The sequence below is a fragment of the Pezoporus occidentalis genome, unplaced genomic scaffold (genome assembly GCF_034315485.1).
Source record: "Pezoporus occidentalis ecotype Australia unplaced genomic scaffold, CSIRO_AGI_Poc_V1 ctg12, whole genome shotgun sequence".
NCBI classification, from domain to species: Eukaryota; Metazoa; Chordata; class Aves; order Psittaciformes; family Psittacidae; genus Pezoporus; species Pezoporus occidentalis.
The window spans coordinates 6,276,101-6,297,417 of record NW_026912994.1 but is presented as its reverse complement, the minus strand read 5'-3'; the positions used below and the strand labels follow the sequence as shown (position 1 = coordinate 6,297,417).

Genomic DNA, 21,317 nt, shown 5'->3' with positions numbered 1-21,317 from the left:
TAGAGCAGTCTAGAATCTACAGTTACCTCATTTAAAGCAAAACCAAAATATATAGTAGGGCTAAACATAGCTCACTTCAAAGAATTACCTATTGCACTTACAAGACCAAATAATAGTCTTTCTGTAAACCTTGGGCTTTATTGCTTTTGTTTAAGTGCTGAACTCTGGTACACTACATCAGGTGTTTAGGTTTCTTGTTCCACAGGCACACAGTCCTCATAAATTAGTTCTTTGGGCGTAACCATAACTGGAACGCAACTCTGAAGACATACGTCTTCACAACTGGTGTGTACAATTATCTGTTTCTTCTCCCAAATGGTGGGAAGAAGGGAGAAAAAAATGTCAACACAGGCCTTCAAACAGACCATTGTCTTACAAAAAAACAAAACAAAACCAAAAAGACCCCAACCAAAACCAGCAGCAATAAAAAGAATCAAAAGCAGAAAGTAGAATCAAACATCTGCAAAGCACCACCAAATACTACAACTCATCCTTTAGGCATCCAAAAGTGGAAATCACTGCATTCTGTTCTTAGGCAACCTCAAAACATGCATAATTACGTTGAGCGTCTTCACAAGTTTTCACCGATAAACATTTCAAACCAAATATATTTTGCTTGATTCTCATTTGAGGCGTTGAAAAGAAAAATTTTCTAAATTGAACTTCTTGATACTGCTAATGTTAACATCATGAATGATGGAAATCTCTTATTCTTTTAGTCTCAAGTAGAAAGATCATATGCCACAGCACCAACATAGAATGGCTGAAAGATTTTTCATTGTTCTGTTTGCCCTGATGAGAGAGATGAAACAATTACCCCGAGGTGTAATTAACAGAACTCAGTGCAAGTGTAAGGAGACCCAGAAGATAAAAAGACTTAGCCCTTTTTACATATTAAAAGCCATTCCTTTAAAATTATTGTTTCAATGCAACTCTTAGTGTGGCATACAAAGTTTACCTCTTCCTAGTCCCATGGAAAAGCCTATGACGTAATTTCAGAAGAAGTTCAGTAAGATGTAGTTTTCACCAACTTAAAATATAACGGAGTGCTGCACACTTCTGGCTCACTTTGCCTGCTGTACCCAACTAGCAGGATATGAATGAAAAACAGTATCATCCAGTTTATTTTTAAAAGTCCACTAAACCCCCCACAGTATCATAAACCTACATGGATTGAGTTCACATTATGCATCCTGGATCTAATCTGTAGATCATAGATTAAAATTACAGAATTCAGGTGAGCAGAAGCTAGGGAAAAGTAAAGAGTTAAAGGGTTCTCAAAATTTTCACATGAGGGACCCTTTCATAAAGTCTCACTTTGCTGTCTGGAAATATACAAGGGTTTCTGCAGGAGTTTGGCAAAAAGTCCATTTATGCTAGAAAGTGTGGAATTATTTGATCACATGGAAGAATAAACTTCTGCTATGCTTCTGTGCTTATTCCGTTCCTGACACCAGTACTGACAATCTAGAATTCTGCAGCAAAAAGGTGCAAGTTTATCTTATACAAAATGTTTTGACTCTGATTAAAACCCATTAGATCTTGCTTCATTAAATCTACAATGTTCCATTTGGCTGGAAACATGCTTTCAATTCATAAGATGATAAACCAATGCTGGCATTATATGCACACTACTTAGGTAATCTAGAAGAAACATACGTAACTGGGTCCAGTGAACTACTAGCACACTTAACAATTTCTAATTGCCTAAGTAGGGAGTCTGGTACCCAAGGACAAAACTTCCATCTTAAAATGCATAAAGAAACACACACAGAGAAAATGCATACATAAACACAGTCCTTACAGTGGTCATGAGCAAAAGATACTACAAGAAAGGAAAGGTGCCCAAAATGGTAATGTACTGGAGAATTCATGAAAAACAGCAAGTGTAAGAACACTTTGAACCCTACATTTGTTTGAAGCTTTACAGGAATGATACAAATAAAGCTGGTTTGTACATTCCATCTGAAAATGTCAAGTTCCAAGATGGTCACAAAACCAGATTTACTTCATGCACAAAGTGGAAATTCAGGGAACAGCCAGGAGTCACACTCAAGCATACAAGCCTTAGCAAGTGCAGTATCTTAATACAACCTTAGGGCAGGTTTAGGAAGGCCTCCCAGACTGCAAGCAAGGCACTGTTTTAACCCTGATGTTTGACATTTTACTGTGCTTTCCTATTTTTTTATATTTTGGAAAAGAGCAAATAAACAGTCTTTATTCACTTTCATGTTACCCACTATTGTATAAACCTGTTTCAAATCCTTGCCTGCTTGTATGCTTCAAACTGAAGAACCGTTGTTTTTTAATCTGTGCTTGTATCAGAAGCCAGGAAATAAATACCTCCAATGATCCTTGTCAAATTTTCTGTCTCTTTTCTACTCTGAGATAAAGACAGAGCAGAACTGCATGTAGCATCCAAAATGTGGGAATCCATAGATTTCTACATAGAGACAACAGATTCATTTTTTGTTTGGGTTTTTTTGGTTTTTTGTTTGTTTGTTTGTTTTGTGGGCTTTTTTTTTGTTGTTTTTTATTATTATTATTATTTGGTTTTGTTTTTCCTTTTTGTTTTGTTTGTGGTGTTTTTTTTTGTTCCAAATGTTTTGTAACACTTTTTGCTATTTTTCCCACCTTGAGCTGATTAACCAGAGAGCTGTTCCAGGCAAGATCCCTCTCTTGAATAGTAATAGCTAATAAAAATTGAACTAAGTATTTGTTGTGGTTTAAACCCAGTCAGGGAACTTGCTCACTCACTTCCCCCCCACTTCTTGCCCTCCCCCTGCTCCCGGAGGGACGGAGGGGAGAGTCAAAAAGAATGAAACTCCCACAGGTTGAGATAAGAACAGTTTAGTAACTAAGGTATAACGCAAATCACTGCTGCTACCACCAATAATAATAATGATAAAGGAAATAACAAGGGAAGAGAATACAACACCTCACCACCAGCCAACCGATAACTCACCCCCCAGGCCCGACCAAGCACCGACCGATACCTCCTCCAACCCTGCAGCCTCCCAGCCCTTCCGGCTAACTCCCAGTTACATCCTGGGCATGACGTGCTGTGGTATGGAACACCTCTTTGGTCAGTTTGGGTCAGGTGTCCTGTCTCTGCTTCCTCCTGGCAGAGCATGAGCCTCAAAAAGTCCTTGGCCAAACCAAAACATCATTGTTATCAGCTCTGTTCCCAGGCCGAAAGTCAAAACACTGCACTGCACCAGGTACCAAGGAGGAGAAACATGACCGCTACTGCTGAACCCAGGACAATATTTTTTATGTTTCTACTTTGTACTCGTCAATGTCAAAGTGGCATTTGATGTTTTATAGTCCACGCACTAAACAGAATGCGATCCTTTTGCAGTTGGCACCCCACCAGTTTTAGTTTTGATTCTTTAAAGTATTTCTGCACTTTCTGCAAAATTTTGTCATCTCACTATTCAATCCTTTTTTGTAGATTGCAAAGTTGCTGAACACTACACGTACTACCACAGTTCTTCAGGGGTATCAGCATTTATGGTACTTGCAGCAGGGAAGAATTTATGACCTACCCATGAAAGATATGGTCTGCTAACTGAAAAGCAGACAGCAGCTGTAGATCATTTCTTCTTCAGTCTTCTACATTTAGTCAGATCTTCTTGTAAAACTTGGTGTGAAGAGCTCCCAGAGGTGCATGGAGCATTGGCTTTGTGCTCAGTCATGAGGGTATAGATGTTTGAATGACATATTGCTTTCCCAGATACCATAACATCTACAAGTCCGTTTGTCCTAAATTATTCCTGAAGTACTCAAGTGAAAGTTTAGAGCAGCACTGGGTGTCAAGCTGCTTTGAGTTTATTTCATTTCTAAGCTCAAACACCAGCCTCAATTAATGCACCTCTTCAGAGAATGCTTAAGTCCTACATACACCTTTTGGAATTAATCATATGCATAGGTGCTTTTCTTAAATTAGATTTTTTCTTCAATTAGATTTTATTTAAAGTTTAAATTTATTGTATTTAAAGCAATATTGTTATAGGAGTTTTCAGACAGCCCCAAAATAACCTAAAACATCACTCAGATGAAATACAGACTACTGCCAAGGTGGACTCTACTCTTCCCAGTGTAGCAGACACGAGGGAAACACACTGTATAGAGTTTTCTGTGTAGCTATAATGTCAATCAGCAAGTAAATCTGAGACTGCAAACCTCTTTTACACTAATGGGGGCATTTTCATACAGGTGTTGGAGTCTCAGAGTGGCAGTGTCTTTTTGATGAAACCTAATAAATCAGTCTACTAACAGCAACATCTGCCTCTTTACTTTCCCCACATTGCAGCCAGCTGACCTGTAGCCATTAAATGCATGAGGAAGTTTTATTTAAACCACACATATAGCTCACCTGGACTTTCTTTGTTTGTTTTTTTTTTTTTGTGAATGCAGGTTTTCTGAATTTAAGATGGGATTATAAACTAAGGGAATCTCTGTCTATCTTTAGATCTATATTTATACTTAGTCATTGTCTGATTTTTCCCCTTTTTAAAGAAGTTTGTCTGGGCTGATGGTTCAAAAGCCATAAACTTTGGATAAAGTCTAGGAGAACACCAAAGCTATTTCCCCCATTGCCACACAGACGCCATCCTATCTCCCTCCTACTCCTTTGAAGTTCTGACACATTTTTATGAGATGCTCTGTCACATAAAGTTGACAAGGTCTCTCCAAATTGGAGAAATTATGACACTTTGTCAAAGGAGGATTGGTGAGGATGTTGAGGTATGTACAAAACTGAGGACAATTTCAGTTTTAAAATAGGTAGCTCTCATGTGGGAAAGTGTCACTCTGTCCTCATAGCTGAGGATCTGAGACATGGAGACACTCAGACACTTTGCCAAACTCACACTAAAAGGAAATTAGCTATCCTTATTTAGGAATGTTAGATCAAATAATCTGACTGCATTTCATCCTTGCCAATAAATTCACTATTGCAGCAATCCATGCAAAGACTGAAATGAAGCTGCAGCATGGGAGGGCAGCTGTTTTTCTTACCCTGAATAACGACTGAAACCATCAGCCTGTTTGTATACAGGTATCAAAGGGCACGTTATCAAGTAGCAGTAAAGAGGGTCCAGACAGAATGGGTCCAGAGTCTTATCAGCAAAAATGAGAAGCATGTAAATCAGTGTGACAAATAAGACGTTAACTCACCATCATAGGAGAATGTAAGCAACATAATAAAATACGACTCTCTCAGCTCTCTGCAACTTCAATACTGTCATACTGTTCTACACAATAGAAGAGTCTGAGGAAGGGGCCAAAAAGATTTCAAAGGCAAGGACAAGCACAAGAGCTCTCAACAAAACAGGGAAGGTAAACTTTTTTAGCCCTCTCTTGGGTGAAACTCTCATCAGTTTTAATGAGAATTTTCTCAGCTTCTGAGTCTCTCCTTAAAGAAAAAGAAAATAGCAAACAGCAAGGAAAAGGCTTTCTTCCCTTGGACCAACTGATGTTAAGGCCTTTTAAGATGTGCTATAAATAGCTTAAAAAAGAAGAAAAAATTGCAAAAAAACAGCTGATTTATGTGCGTGTTATGGGTCATTTAAGATTTACAGTAGGAATGTAAATGAGTTCAAATGGAAACAAATGTGGCTGCTGAATAGAAATAAGGCTCTTGCTAACTGTTTCACATAGCCCATAAGCCCCTAAAATGTGCTCTTTCCCTACCCTTCTCTTCCTCCCAATCTTTAATGATTCTGAATCAATATGTCTATCAAATGTTACTAAATGAAGCAGCTGTTTTAAGTCAGTAGCAATGACTTTAGGAGCATGCTAGAAGTTTCCTGATAGGACCAGTGCTCAGAGCAGCAGTAATCTTTGCTACAGAAAACAAGATTTTGAAAAATCAGACCAGGCTTTCACTGTGTTGTGCTGTCAGAACAGGAGCATTTCATTTACTGTGTTTGATGCTACTTTCTTCATAAATTATATTTGGCTATATTGGAAGAAAGGCTGAAACTTGAAAGTTTAATGCAATCAAAACAAATTGTTGGGAAACAGCCACCTCTCTTCACACCACAAAAAGCTTAGTTTTTAACACCTGACAAAGAGTTTTACTTTCAGATGTGAATCCTTCATTCAGTAACAATTCAGAAAGGTGGATAAAGATTGTTTAGAGCAAGCACAAGCACTAGGAAGCCCCCTGGCAAGTACGGGATGAAATTAAGATCAACATTTTGCTCTGACATTAGCAAAATGTGTATATATCCCCATTTAGAAGGAAAAACATAAACATTTAGCTGTCTCACAGAACTGATCATAGAATCCAGACACTCTAAGCCACAGCTTGAGACTGCGACATTATCAGGCCAAAACCCTCTGCTAATAACATATAAAAAAAAAAAGAAAAAATGCACAGTATCCATTATTTTCAGAGCACCAATCTCTTCATAACAATAATATTTACGGTTTGAATTAGCAGTCACTTTTTAAAGATGACAATCCACTCTGTTTCTTTCCTTTCTCAAGAAAATGATAATGCAAAAAAATGATTTCTCCATTGCATATTGTTCCTGGATGACAGAAAGTTGGTTTGTTGAGTCTTTTTCCTTACTGATGTGAAGCTTCTGTCTTAATAGGATGTGAATTTCTTTTAAACGTCATTGAATACTAGTGGCCTTATCTCCTTGTAGGATTTGTGCCACTGACCAAGAGCTTTATAATTTCCAAGCTTGGGGATGCTGTTTCTAGGACTTTAACAACAATGCATGCTATCAACAGGTAAGGAATCTAAAAATTTACATGAGTAGAGAGTACGGATGACCTACTGTGAAAAATTAATAAAAAAAGAAAATACATACTTTGTATCTGTGCTCAAAACACATACCTACTGGAAAATAGGTTTGGAGCTATGAAGTTCATAATTAAGGGCAGCAATCCACATCTGGAATGTAAGGTGGTAAAGAAAAACACTGCTCTGGATGAGCATGCCTGTACTTTATCAGTTTCCAGCCAGACAGGATTTATTTCCTGCAATTCAGGAGTCTGGCAGTGGCCACAGAAAATGGTAAAACTGGAATTTGTTGCTGAGTTGACTGCAAAATTGTATGTTCATTTAAAGACTGCTGATAGTGAAGAATGCTGCTGGCAAAGGCAGTGCTCTGGATTGGTTATAAGAATTCTCAGCTACGTGTATCACTTCCTTGTTAATGCTACTTGGTAGGGCTAGCAAGCACACTGGGCATGAAATTTAATGTTTTGCATTTTGTTAAATAGTAGAACTGATGTGATTACAAAGAGGTATAAAATGTAAGGGTGGGTTGATATAGAAGATATGAATACATTAAACAGCCTAAACATCTAGCTTTTCTCATTGCATTGTTTATTCTGCTATGTGCAACTTGCTTCTATGCATTAAATAATGAAGACTTCCATACATAAGGCTACTGCAAAACTTCAAGTGTTCATTAGCAGCTGTCAGTGATGTTTGTATCATGTAATAATCTTTAAAATCTATCAACTTTCCAGTCTTCACACATATACTTTTTACTAACAGCTGTGCAGAGATAACTCATACAGTACAATATGAAAACTGCTGTGTTTAAAATAAAAATAAAAATAAAAATCAAGGGCTGAGCAACAACTGTTTAAAAGAAAAAGCCCTCAAAACACTAACTGAAATACTAAGTATAAATTCATGTGGTTATAAATTTCTAGTTCAACAGTTCAGAATAAATATTTATAGACATGCTGGGTTCAAGAGAAATTTTGTGGGCTCACCTCTTCTTTCTAATGCTTTCTCTCAAAACTAAAATTGCTGTGATCTTGGTAAGAACAACACACATGCACCCTCAAAAGTAGCTACATTTGTTTAGATTGTGGAAAAAGTGCTTACTCTGCATATGCTTTCAATAGAGCTCCACTTAGCTGTAGCTGCTGGCATTCCTATAGAGAGATCTGAACAAATCCAACATAATGTTTTTCATTAAACCCATAAGCATGTAATAGTCTCTTGAGCAGAAAAAATCTTTGTCTACACTTCTGTCCATTAGCATATCCTAACAGGCCAACAAACTAGCAGTTGCATCAAGGCACTGAGGAACTAATTCTGGCATTGTGTTTTTAGTGAGCGATGCTCTTAATCCAGCAGCACCCACCTAGATTTTGCTGGCATTTGCACCCACTGCAAATATTAACTTTCCCTTCCAAAATCCAAAGCTATATATCTCCAATAAGGATTGGTCCATGTCTAAGGTGATGGATGAGAATTGAACTTGTGGAAGACAACAGTTCAGTTCTGAAACCAGACATGTATTTCTGTGTGATCTTGTACAAACCAATAAATCTCATTGTGTCTCAGTACTCCACATGAATGTAGAGGGGTGTCAAAATGATATTTCCTCTGTTGTTTTAGCTAGAAACGTCATTAGAGAAGGACCAACTCTTGTCCAGCCTGTGAATATGTTAAATACTATCAGCAAACATACACTAGGACTTCAGTTGAATTAGGCTGTTTAAGGGGCACCATGAAATAAGCAAAAAGCAATACCACTTACCATAGCTCTTCCATCTGCTTTTGCAAGATTTTATCATAATTTTTCTACTAGTGCCCTGGCCTTTAACATAACTTCATTTTGAAATGTATTTATTTGCCTCTCTGTAGAGATGAACTACTGAGTTATTCTTTTATAAATAATTTATATAGACAAAAGAATCAAGCTGACATATATTGAACTCTTGCTCCAGGGTGTTCACAGAACAGAAAAATTCTTTGATGAGTATGGGAATGTGACCTAAATGAGCTAGATTTCAGATATGAGATACTAGACACTACCATGTGTGTGTGGGTGCTTTTATAAAATAGTGTGCATTACACTAATATTTCAAGCTTTGCAAAAACAATGTAAATAATACATGCACCATAACTATAGGCTTGCTTGTGTATTATGAGGCACATGGAAAGAATGGCAACCTCTCAAGCCACACAGCTACAATTTGATTCTACTGTGCAGCTAGAGGAAAATTACCATTCTGATTAACATGACTCAAGTACAGGGATGGATGAAATAAACTCCATAGTCCACCACCAAAGGCAAATTAACCATGAACAGAATTATCTCGTTTGTCAGTCTCTTCTTTTGCATTTTCTTTGGGCTACATGATCAGATTGCTGTCATATTTAAATGAAGAGTTCTTGTGTACATGACACATTGGCATACTATATGACTTTTAGTTAGTATTTTAGTAAGATCAGCTGTTGCATTTATAAAAAAAAAAAAATATATTCCATAGAGTAACATTTACTTTAGTATTTTGAAAAGGTGCAGAAAAGCAAGGAAAATTTAGAAAGGAAATAATTTATTTCTCTGTTTTACCTCATTCTGTATATGAATTACAAAGGTATGTAAGCAACAAGAACATGCAAAATTAACTCAGAATTTCTACCAGTTTTAGCCACAGTATTTTCAGAAGACAAGGATTGCTTTGTTCTGGCTGGCTGCAGGTTACAGCAATGCACTGATTTATGAGAATAAAGTTATCTTTATCATCAGAAAGCTTAGGAAAAAAAATATTTTTTTTTTTAATGTAACATTTCCAGGTTTTCATTCTCTCATGCAGAATGATGCATATTCTTAAAACTCGTCTCAAGAAGAATGCCATCAGAGCTTAAATTATCTTCAGAATCTCACTTCAATATATTTTTAATGTGGGAAGACTAGCCCAGATGTTAGGTTACTAACTTGTGAGTCAACAAATATGATTTATTTCTCAACCAATAACCTGGTTGTCAAGTTTCCTAGAAGAATAAATTCAACATATTTAGGTAGGGAATTCAAGACCCTTACACTGGACTCGTTATCTCAGGGGTGACCCATTAGTGGGTACCTTGATTTTCTGGCTCCTGCTAGTGCAGAGGGCTTTGAGACAGACATTCTGACAGCAATAGGAGTAGCAGTGTCTCCCTCATCAAGCACTACCTCAACACATCAATGTCTCTCCTCTTCCAACGGTTATTTCCCTCACGTAAGAGAGATGTATTCTTGTGATGCTGAGCTATGAACTTGGATGACTTGGCTTTAAAATCACGATGAAGGCAGGTTTATTCCAAAACTATGAACTATGAACTTGGATGACTTGGCTTTAAAATCACGATGAAGGCAGGTTTATTCCAAAACACTAAACAGTGAACTCTGGCAGCTTAGGCACAGAAATACATATTGTTTTAGGCACCTGCTAGCGATTCAGTAACCACAAGTTACTTAGTGATAATGTCGTACAGACTGAGCATTAAAAGATGAATACAGGGAAGGACAATCTGCCCTTGCCTGCTTTTGCTCCTGGCTGTACATTCTGGTTGGATCCTTAACCTGTTTTATTGCACGCCATGTTTGCAACCATCAGTAGACCCTGTCAGAACACATAGCACTTCCTGCTGTGTTAAGAGCTTGTGGGACTGCAGCCCAATGGTGATAGCACAACCCATGCACAGCTCACACCCAGCTCCTGGCTTGCCTTCCATTGAGGAGCAGCCAGCCCTTGCTGCTCCCCATCAGACAGACTGGTTTCTCTCCTTTGTGAGTGGGTTGAATTGTTCATGATTCACAGCAATGTTATTTTCTGTTCAGCATGCGTGTATATGCTAGGGAGTCCAGAAGTTGCATACGCAAAAAAAATATGTTGCCTGGTTTTGCCCAGTAGGTTTCCAGACTTCATACCATATCCACAATTGAACAGAACCAAGTAACATGTCAAAAGCAGAAATTTTTAGCTTTGGACTTTAGGTGCTACGGTGAGTGTGGACTGAGTAAAACCTCAATGAGTAATGATGTGTTTTGATTATAAACCTTTTCTGCATGTGGCCTTCTGCAAAGATTCTGAATGCATCATGCTTGCTGTCTGTTAATGACTACTTTCTTTTCCTACAAGGGAAAAGCAGAATTATACCAAAAAGTATGATTTGGTGTCATTTAGTGTAATTTAGGTCAAACACTCAGGGTTATATTGATAAACAGTCAAATGCATACGTCAGTATCTTACATGCTTTCATACTTACATCTGGCATTGAACCCCTCCCTAACCTTTGTGATTTCATCAGCTAGATGAAGGCACGGTGCTGCAGTAAAGTTTAAGCCTTGTTTATGATGGAAAAAGGCAAATATATTATTACCAGTTAGCTAAATGCATGTTTGATGCTAAGTATTCTACCTTTTGATTCAGCTAAAAAAAGGAAATTTGAAGTTTTTTCAGCTAGGGACATACTTCCTAAAAAAAAACCAAAAACAAAACAACCCACAACTCAAACCAATAAATAACAAATAGATTTTCCCCCTTTTCATCCCTCTCACACCACTATAGACTATTGCAGTACAAGGAAAATAAAGTTAATGGCACACACGGTTGCAGTTACTAGGTCTTCTTTAACTTCTAAACCTGTTACGACTGTGAAGGGAGCCAAATGCACAATTTCCCAAAAAAGCAAATTTAGAACATCATAATGATAAATTGGAGTCATGTTTCATGCAGTAATAGGAACATTTAATAAATAATAAATAATGCTACACATTGAGTTTTATTGCCAGTTGAATTGACCACAACAAAGACTTACGCACTGGCCCAGAGAGCAAAGGAGATTAGCCTGGAAAGGATGATGATATTTTTCAAATTAAAAGCAGAACTGAAGAATCTAATAAGACTTTGTTGAAATTTGAGAGATTCATGATTAACCATCATGGGACAAAAACAAACAAACAAAAAACCAAACAAAAAAAACATAAAAAGAATTAGACTGACCGCTTCAATCCTGATTTACACAATAGCTGTTTTTTTCTTGGGAAATAGCTAGATTTTCTTTTATTCCTTTTCCAGACATTTTTATCTTATCATCCCTAAATGGTGGACTTTATGATTAGTCATGGAATTTATTCTATCATTACTTTAGTGAAAGACTTACTCTCCTTTACACCACAATGTATTTTATATCTCCTTTTCTTCTGCAAATTTGTCAACGCATAATGTAAGAATTTTTTTCTCTGTTTTCTATTAAGGACTATAGAAAAATAGCAAGCTCAGAACTACTTATGAGGTAAATTTTCTTCGAAATCAACCCCTATGGATAAATCCTTAAACAAACACACTTGACTCCTTTAGCTAACACAAAACCATGCTTTATAGTGATACATCACAGCAACGGATGATTACAAACAGATAACTACAGTAAACTTTTCAGAGTCAACAGTTTCTTGGCTTCCCTAACTCAACCTAGGAGCAGGTAGATGCAATTAAACCATACAATTTTATGGTCAGGTTCCTCATGTTATTTTAATTGTTTCCATCTCAAAATCCAAAATAATTGGAAACATGCTGAAGAAAAAGTAAAGAAAAAAATAAAAATGGTGACCAAGATCAGCACAAAGGCATGGTCTGGCTCCAGCTATAACAATGCTGGTTTGGGTATATACTATACATACAATAATACACGATTCTCTTTAGCTCAGTATGTACGTTAGTTGTTCTAAAAATTGTCTATCATTATTATTATTATCACCATTATTATCAAAAAAAGAAATGGTTTGATGTTTTCATTTTATTGCAGTAGTTAGTACCAAAACAATGAAGAACAGGGAGCCAGTCTTTCTGCCATTGTACAGAGGAGCAGAGAACTCCTGACCCCAACTGGCTATAGATAAGCCATTAAGATAAGAAAGGAGATAGAAAGCAAAAAGAATATTAAATGTGATAGCAGCAAATAGCACATTTCTTCCACAGTTTGGGGTAAGTGGGTTACTGAAAACAGGCTTAATTATACAAAAAAAATCAACACTGTTAAATGGCAACTGAGAATAGAGATACTGTATGTCCAGTCTTCCCCAGTCATGGCCTCTTTCCTGCTTAGAAATTTTGTCTGGGTGGAATTTAAGGATATTCAGCCTTGTCTAGGATTTCTGAGTGTCTGGCAGATCGGAGCAACTCTGCAAAAGGTCAGACCAAACTTTGCTGCCAAACATCCAAAAATCTTGGCTGTTGCCTCCACGGATGCACAGATCAGTTGCATGTGACAGTGTTCTAAGTCCAGCAGTTTTGAGAATCATTACACACACTGCACACAGGATACACAAGGAATGCTTAAATACTTCTACCTGGAAAGTCACAAGTACATCTATGATGGGCATAGGTGAAAGAGAGAGATACAAAGTGAATGTATGAATTAAAGAGACCCAGACAGGAGCTCACAGACCACCACTCCTGTCTAAAACCTACAAATTTCTTGAGCAGCAACTTGCACCCCTGCAGTTTTTCCTAAATGACATATCATATGCGAGACAGGGTAAATGGGTGTCAATGCATTGTAGCAGTTAATGAAGGAAGTGCCTTTGAATAATTCTGGGTGTAGATGACACTGTGTGGGGAAGCAATTTTGACTGAATCCTACCTTAGCCACTTCGCAGCAGATCAGGCACTCCCATGTTGCCCTTGTCTAAAACTGAATCTCTTTTGAGCCACTGTAACAGCAAACATCTCATACCAATAACAAAGGATTTTGTGCCATGTCATCATCCTCTGTCATTATATGAGTTTCTCTTATTTCATATCCTGCCATCTTAAATCTAGACATACAATATAGTTAAGGCATACTTGTGGAGTGCCTGCTGACTAAAGCTTGGAAATGGCTGCTTCAAGTGCAAATCAAAGGGAAGATAACAAAGATTTTGCCACGCAAAGCTGGTACAGCAGCCACACTAAGACAAATTGGTTAGATCTCAGTTTTTTTCATTAATAGGTAGTTGAAAGGATTTACAAATGCTGTAGGAGTGTTTCCCTCCAATGCTTCTTTTAATACTTCCCTACTCTATCTCTTAACATATCACATAAATGGGTCTCCCCCCTGTTTCAGAACAGATGGTAGAATCACCATCAATCTTCCCATTGCCTCTTGTTTCTCATTGCCTGATCTCAGTTTATTTTCTCAGGCACAATGTTTCAAAGGGTACCTGTGCAACCAGCAGCAGCAAAAGCGGCCCTGAAGTTGGCAAACTAATGCACATCATTGAACAAATACAGATATGGTATTATAATAACAAGATGGTAGAAAGACAACCAGAAAGCACATTAAAAAGGGGCAGGATTTGACATTGACCTGGCTTGCCTTAAAATTTACCACCCATATCACTTACCTAGAGGGAGATGGAAAGAGAAGAGCAGAACCGTACCTACTTAACGGGCAGCAGACTGAACTAAGTACCCCAACATCTACTAAAACTATGAACAACATATCAATACCTGAAATCTATCTCCCTGGGATTAGAATACCAGGCTAGATTTAATAGTTTGATATCTTGGTTCTGGCAACGGACCATATATGATGGTTCACATGAAGCAGAAAAACAACCCATACTGCACTGTTGCCAACTGTGCAAAAGCTTTATCCAAGGAGAAAAATTCTTTCCTGACCCTTAGGCAATCAGTCTGTGGTCTGTAACAAGAAATTTGGCTGTTCCTTTCAAACAGAGCTATAGCACAAGTATTCTTTAGGTTCATAAAATTAATGACTGTCAATATTACCCTTAAAAATTATGTATGTGCTGCCAAAGCAAGCTGACTTAACTGCTTGCCACAATAAAATGCAGAGGTTAATATCACTCTGGACAGGGAAGGATTTGTTGGAAACCGGTAATTCTTTAACTTGACATTTTTTACGGCTTGACACTCAGTGACATTACAATAAAGAACCACAAGTGTTCGTCTTATATTTTTGATGCAGTGAGTCTATTGTTATTTAAGTTCAACAAAGTCATGTGTGGGCAGCTAATCACATAATTATCAATTAAAAATGCTTGTTTGGGGCTTTTTTATTTTTTATAAGCAACAACCCTGCTGAAGACTATTTTATTGGTCTCAGAACCCAAAGCTTAAATCAGGGAGGGAAAGATCAAGAGAATGCAGTTCAGTGGCTATAGAAGAGAAAAAATCTTTAAATTTTTGTTCTAAGCTTCACCATCAATTTGCTGCAGAAATCTAACTAAATCTCTCCATGCCTTGAAGTACAGAAGTTAACATGGACTAGGGAAACCTGGGTGACAACATTGACATTCACTGACTCATTATGTGGACAGTCACAGCACAGAGCTCTCCCGCGGCAGTCCATCCTGCTGCTCTATTCACCAGCACACACCACCAGCGTCCTGGTATTTTTTTTTTCTGCCACAGAAAACTAATCTCCTTTCTAAGACTTTCTCAAACAGTCATGAAACCTTTTCAGTGCTTCTAAACACAAAAAGGAAACCAGAGGGTTATCTTGCCATCTTAATACACACATGGCAATGATCACAAACCCAAGCAAAAGCTGAACCTGGGCCTTAACAGTAGGATGGGGCAATTCAGGCTGAGTGCAGTACTAAGCTGTGGGCATAGGTAGCTGTGAAATGGAGTCAGGTCAACATTTAAAATGTTAAATTTAAATGTTAAAATTACTGCTAGGTTCTACAGTGGAGACCTGTCTTTCCCTTGAGACAGTTGAAGTAGAAACTCAGAGCTGGATAAAGTTGTCAAATTTCTAAATGCAAAGGAGGAGGTCTTCTCAAAAAGGATGGAGATTGAGACAAATACAGGCTTCAGTCTCAATTCATTGAGCCTGTAGTCTCTGAAAGACCAGTAAGCAGGATACTTAGAAATCAGATAGGCACAAAACCACTCAAAGTTGTTGAAATCTGTGGCCATCCTCTGCCCATCACAAGAAAAAAAAACTTGTGCAGATTTGCAAATTCCACTGAAAAATCATGCCATCCTCAGGAAAGGTACAAAAGCTAGCAAAATACTTGGAAATGTTGGAAAGCTTTATTTCATTTGCTTGTACGGAAAATCATGATATTTGCATTCATACTTGCCTACCGTAATGTTTTGAACTTTTGCAGCTGAGTTTCGGAGAGTGAGTGAGACTGAATAAACTTACATTTTAAACTAGATATATGGCTAATGATCTTGTACTTATTGGTCAGTATGCAATATGCTCCACATTGTAATTAAAGTACACTGCAGTTTCAGAAAGTGAAATTTAGGAATAGCCAAAGTCTGAAAAAAACTGATAGGATACAATTCTTGGATTATGAATTGATCAAATGTTATCAGCAACAAAATACTACCTGCCTGATAATTTACAGATGCTTACTCAGGTGCTAGAGCTGAAAAGGATTTCCCTGTCCTCTCATGCGACACTTGCCACAGAAATCCCCATGATATTTGCTACAAAGAAAGGAATCTCCTTGATTAGCATGCCATTCACCATTATAACACCCAGTGATATTCAGATAATGATGTGAAAACACAATTTCATGTTGCAAAGCCCTGATAAATATTCCAGTGATTAATACAACAGAAACAAATAGCTTAAAATGAAGCCTGGTAATATTTTGGCTTGCTCTTGTTTTCCAAGAGTATGTTAAAGGCTGTGATGGACAAGCTACAATGCCTTAGCACAAGGCAGCAGATTATTACCCTGAGCTGTTCACCTCACACTTGATGTGCAATTGAAGAACAGTTTATCAGTCAATTCCTACAAGCTGGGAACCTGCAATGCAATTTCATAAAAATCTGGGATGGTTTCCTGAAGAATCACATCAGCAACTGATTGATGAACAGCTCACACATCCATGCAGGAGATGTTTGGGGAGCATGTAGGGAAAGTAACCTAGCCTTTGCCTTACTAAGTGCTTCCACTCCTCAGTCAGTGTTCCAGGCCAAAATCGTGCTCATACACCTGAAAGATAATGAGCTAATCTTTTATTCTGAGGTCACATTGGAAAACTGGATCTGCAGTCAGATACAGGTAAACTTGCTGAGATTTTAGTAAGAAAACCAGGGTGGCAGTAGGAGCAACAGAAAAAAATAAACTCACTCTTGTTAATGGCAACTCCAGTTCCTTTCTTTCTCTAGTTTTTAATGTTTATGGGCTGTTTCTCAATTTCTGCACTCTCCTTGATCTTGAACTGCTATTTCACACAAGTTATCTTATGTGCCACTGGAAAGAAAAGCAACAAGTTTGACCCTGGGGCCCTCTCTTCCTTGGTCGCTTAATGAGTGTACAGGATCATCAAAATATCAGCTTTATATCCTGTCTTAGTTTCTCAAAATATTTGTTCTTTCTGATAAGATAAATTCCACTGCAGAGGAACTCTTTGAAGAAAATCTCCTGTCTAGCCATTTTAAAAACTTTTTCCTTTTCTTTAGCCCGAGTCTAGTTTAATATTTGTACTATGTGATGAAGCAGAGTATCAGCGACAACCCATCATAACATCTGTAGCCTCTCTTCCAGGACAGAAAATCCCAAGTATGTTCAGAAGCTACTCCTATTACTAAGTCTTAATGATTTTTTTTCATTAAGATTGTCCTTCTGAACAGATATATTATCCTTCTGAGCCTCTGGAACATTAAAGCAACACAAGAAGCAACATTGCACTAACCAGCTGAAGATGGACCCAGATGACATGAGCTGTGCAGGCTGCTGCAGCTTTAAGTGACAGTATCCTTGCAAATCGTACTGTTGTGCTCCCCCTCATCCTGCCCACACTGTTAGACTAAGAGCACAAACAAAATACTAATTTGAACCTACCAGTTAAAAACAACAGAACCAAACACAATCTCACACACCGTCTTACATTATAAACAGATCATAGCCTCAATTTTAATAGTTTGTATTGTGATTACTAACCTAATATTTCCTGCATAAGACAATGAGAACACGATGTGCTCTATTACTCTCTATGTCCAATTATTTCAATGTAGCTTGTTCCCTCCAAAAGAAAAAAAACTAAAATAATTGCAAGTTTTTATCTGGGCCTCCAGCTAGGATGGATTCCAGGAACTTTGGAACTAATTCACAACAATGAAGATTGACCGTTTATCTCTTCAGCTGTTACATATTTCTTCACACCCGTGTTACCTGAGAGAGGTAAAACAAAACTCCTCCAGGGCAGCAAACTGGACTGAGCAAAACACAGGCAATGCTCCATGCATAGCAAGAGGCTGAAGTGCCAAAGGCAACGGCTGTAATTGCATCATCTTGGTTTGCCAAACTGTTAAGGCAGGCTACTTGCTACAAAGTGCAGATCTCACATGTATTTCAGCAGTTGTGCTCTAATATTTGGCATTTGTGAAACCACTTTGAGCATTAAAAGTTTAGTTCAGCTATATGACATGCATGCAACTAGTATATTATCATCCATATTTTGAGATGGAAAATTAAAGACTTCAATCATGCTCATATACCAGAACTAGAATTTAGATTTTCATCAAGTAGGTTCAACCCAGGACTTCAATCAAAGCTTTGTTCCTCCAATGAACTTAAGCCTGTCAGTTTACTTAGTACTGAATTTGCTTATTTTTTCCAAGCTACTAAAAAGACTGCAAACCTCAGACTTTACCCTTACAGCCTCCAAACCGACCATAAAAAGGGGATAGGTATCCCTGAAAAATTAAAACCAAATCTTGAAAAAATGCAAAGCACTGATGGCACTCTAGCTTGTTGGTCATTACAGTTGCTTCCATTTGACTAATAAAGGTCTGCAGAAGGCACTTAAAATGGGAAATACCCCACTTGAGCTTTGAATTAGGAAACATGAGAAATGCAAAAACAAATCATAGCAACATCACATGCTTCAACTTTGATCTCTCTGTATTTTTACTGCCAGTTGCAGTGGTGTCTGGAGGAACCAGAGTTCCTTAGAACAGTATTGTGCATAAGTGTCACATGCCTCAAGCAGCAACATGTTGCCATTTTTCGCTGTGTCTGAAAAAAAGCAGGGCGAAATAAAGAGAACGGGGGGAAAGGATAAAAACAGTATGAGAGGGAATGCTCACTGCGCCTGGCCAGTGTCATACAGATGGAGGGTTTCAGACTGGTGCCTTAAAATCACACTGGCTGTGTGGTTTGGTTGATAATGCTGGAGGGAAGGAATGCCATCCAGAGGGACCTTGACATGCTTGAGAGGTGGGCCAATGCCAGCCTCATGAAGTTCAACCAAGCCAAGTGCAAAGTCCTACACGTGGGTCAGGGCAATCCCAGGCACAGCTACAGGTTGGGCAAAGAAGAGATTCAGAGCAGCCCTGCAGAGAAGGACTTGGGGGTGTTGGTTGATGAGAAAATGAACATAAGCTGGCTTCAGTGTGCACTCGCAGTCCAGAAAGCCAACCGTATCCTGGGCTGCATCAAAAGGAGCGTGACCAGCAGGTCGAAGGAGGTGGTCCTGCCCCTCTACTCTGCTCTCGTGAGACCTCACCTGGAGCATTGTGTGCAGTTCTGGTGTCCTCAACATAAAAAGGACATGGAACTGTTGGAACAAGTCCAGAGGAGGGCCACAAGGATGATCAGGAGACTGGAGCACCTCCTGTATGAAGACAGGCTGAGGAAGTTGGGGCTGTTGAGCCTGGAGAAAAAAAAGGCTGCGTGGTGACCTGACATCTGTTATCTGAAGGGTGCCTACAAGGATGCTGGAGAGGGACTCTTCATTAGGGACTGTAGCAATAGGACATGGAGTAATGGGATAAAACTTGAATAGAGGAAGTTCAGGTTAGATATAAGGAAGAAGTTTTTTACTGTAAGGGTGGTGAGGCTCTGGAACAGGTTGCTCAAGGAAGCTGTAAATGCCTCATTCCTGGCAGTGTTCAAGCCCAGGTTGGACAGAGTCTTGGGCGACATGGTCGAGTGCGAGACATTCCTGCCCATGGCAGGGGAGTTGGAACTAGATTATCTTAAGGTTCTTTCCAACCCTGTCCTTTCTATGATTCTAACTGCTATTTATGAAAAATGCCAATTTTTCTTCAAAAAAAGTCAAATCCAGGAACTACTTCCAAGTTTACCCTTAAAAATGTATATACTCTAAAAATTGGTTGTCTGAGCAGCTCCCGGCCTGCTCTTGTGTAAACAAATAATATAAATATCAGATGCCCTCTACCAACCCTCTGTTTGAGTTTCAGAAGTTATGAATTTCCCAAATTCCTTCTAGCCCTTACTATTGTTACAGTAAATTTGCAGCTTCCTGCCTCTGTCAGACAAGTCCCACCACTTCAAAAGATTAAAAGTGCAGTCAGTTTGGTGATATAACTGTCAGCATACAGCGAGAGCATTACGTGGACAGGAAGAAGCTGAAAGGGCTGAGAAAGAAAACCAGCAGCTCCAGGAAAAAGACTTGGGTCAAGGGTGGAGAAAGGAAGATAGCTAGAACAAGGAAGGGATCATACCAAAATTGAAGCATGAAAGAAATATGGATGCCAGTAAACACAATTCAGTGTCTCAAGTATGATTGGGACAACCTGGAATCCACAATACACTACACTACATACCCTTTAAAATCCTTTGGGTTAACAAGTTTCCTTGAACAGATCAATCTTTCCTCTGAAAATTCTCTACAGATTCCCAGCTTGACTACAAGGAAGAACATGCCATAGCTGGATTAGATTTGTGTTACACAGGAAGATTCCTGAGCAGGTAGATCTGAGATGCAGGCAGGTGAATATGCAGGGAGAATAGGTACTCTCTGATTAGAGACAGCTCTTGAAGCAGTTTTTCACTGATACTAAGCTCAGTGCCTGGCATACTCAATTAGGTTACACTTAGCACATGCTCAGGTTTTGCAGCACTCTTCTTTCAGAAACAGTCCTGTAATACTCCTGCCTCCTCAGAAGGGTAATGACTGGTGCATTCTGTTTGAATAAAGGTTCTGTATTGCAGAGGTAACTTCATTAACTTTGCAGCCTACGAGGCACCTTTAAGAAATAGCAAAAATAAATGGAGAAGTGCTCCATCATCTCTGTTTCTTACCTTCCCCTCAAATCTTGCAGTGGCTCCCAGCTGCACTCGGATATTCCGAGGAGGAAGAGTAAATGCAGGTGCTTCAACAGGAACAGGGGGACTGAGTGTCAGAGAGGTTTTGGAGACTCTAGTAGATGTCACCAGTTTCACATCCCCCATCATGTGGACTGTAAAAGAGAAAAAAAGAGGTAATATAGAAGTTATGAGGAATAGTTACTTACTGTACAGTAACAGCTAAGAAACAGATCAGGAGCAGATTGTTCTGTATGTTCACTATATTTGTACACATAATATGAGCCTTTGGCATAAGGTGACAAGTGCTATCTTCTGGGTGGACAACTAAGACCAAGGAAGAATGCCTGGTGTGCCTGCAGTTGCCATCAGGGTCACAGCCTTCAGCTGAACTCAATTTGAACTTTCAAGTCCCGGACCAGAGCCTTAACCATAAAGTCATCCTTTACAATTGTACTGAAAGGTAATAACATATTTCAGGAGGATATTTTCACAATGTGACTTTGATTTTCCTGGCTTCAAATACACCAAAATC

The 21,317-nt window shown here is 38.6% G+C and overlaps 1 protein-coding gene across 4 annotated transcripts in view; it reads right to left on the bottom strand.

Annotated features, from left to right (window-relative positions):
• Window positions 1-21,317, bottom strand: part of MYLK (myosin light chain kinase) — a 227,777-nt gene that overhangs the window by 138,928 nt on the left and 67,532 nt on the right. For all 4 annotated transcript variants that reach the window (XM_062607068.1, XM_062607070.1, XM_062607069.1 and 1 more), the window contains one exon: window positions 20,780-20,937. In XM_062607068.1, the coding sequence (XP_062463052.1) occupies window positions 20,780-20,937 (158 nt within the window). The remainder of the gene's footprint in view (window positions 1-20,779; window positions 20,938-21,317) is intronic.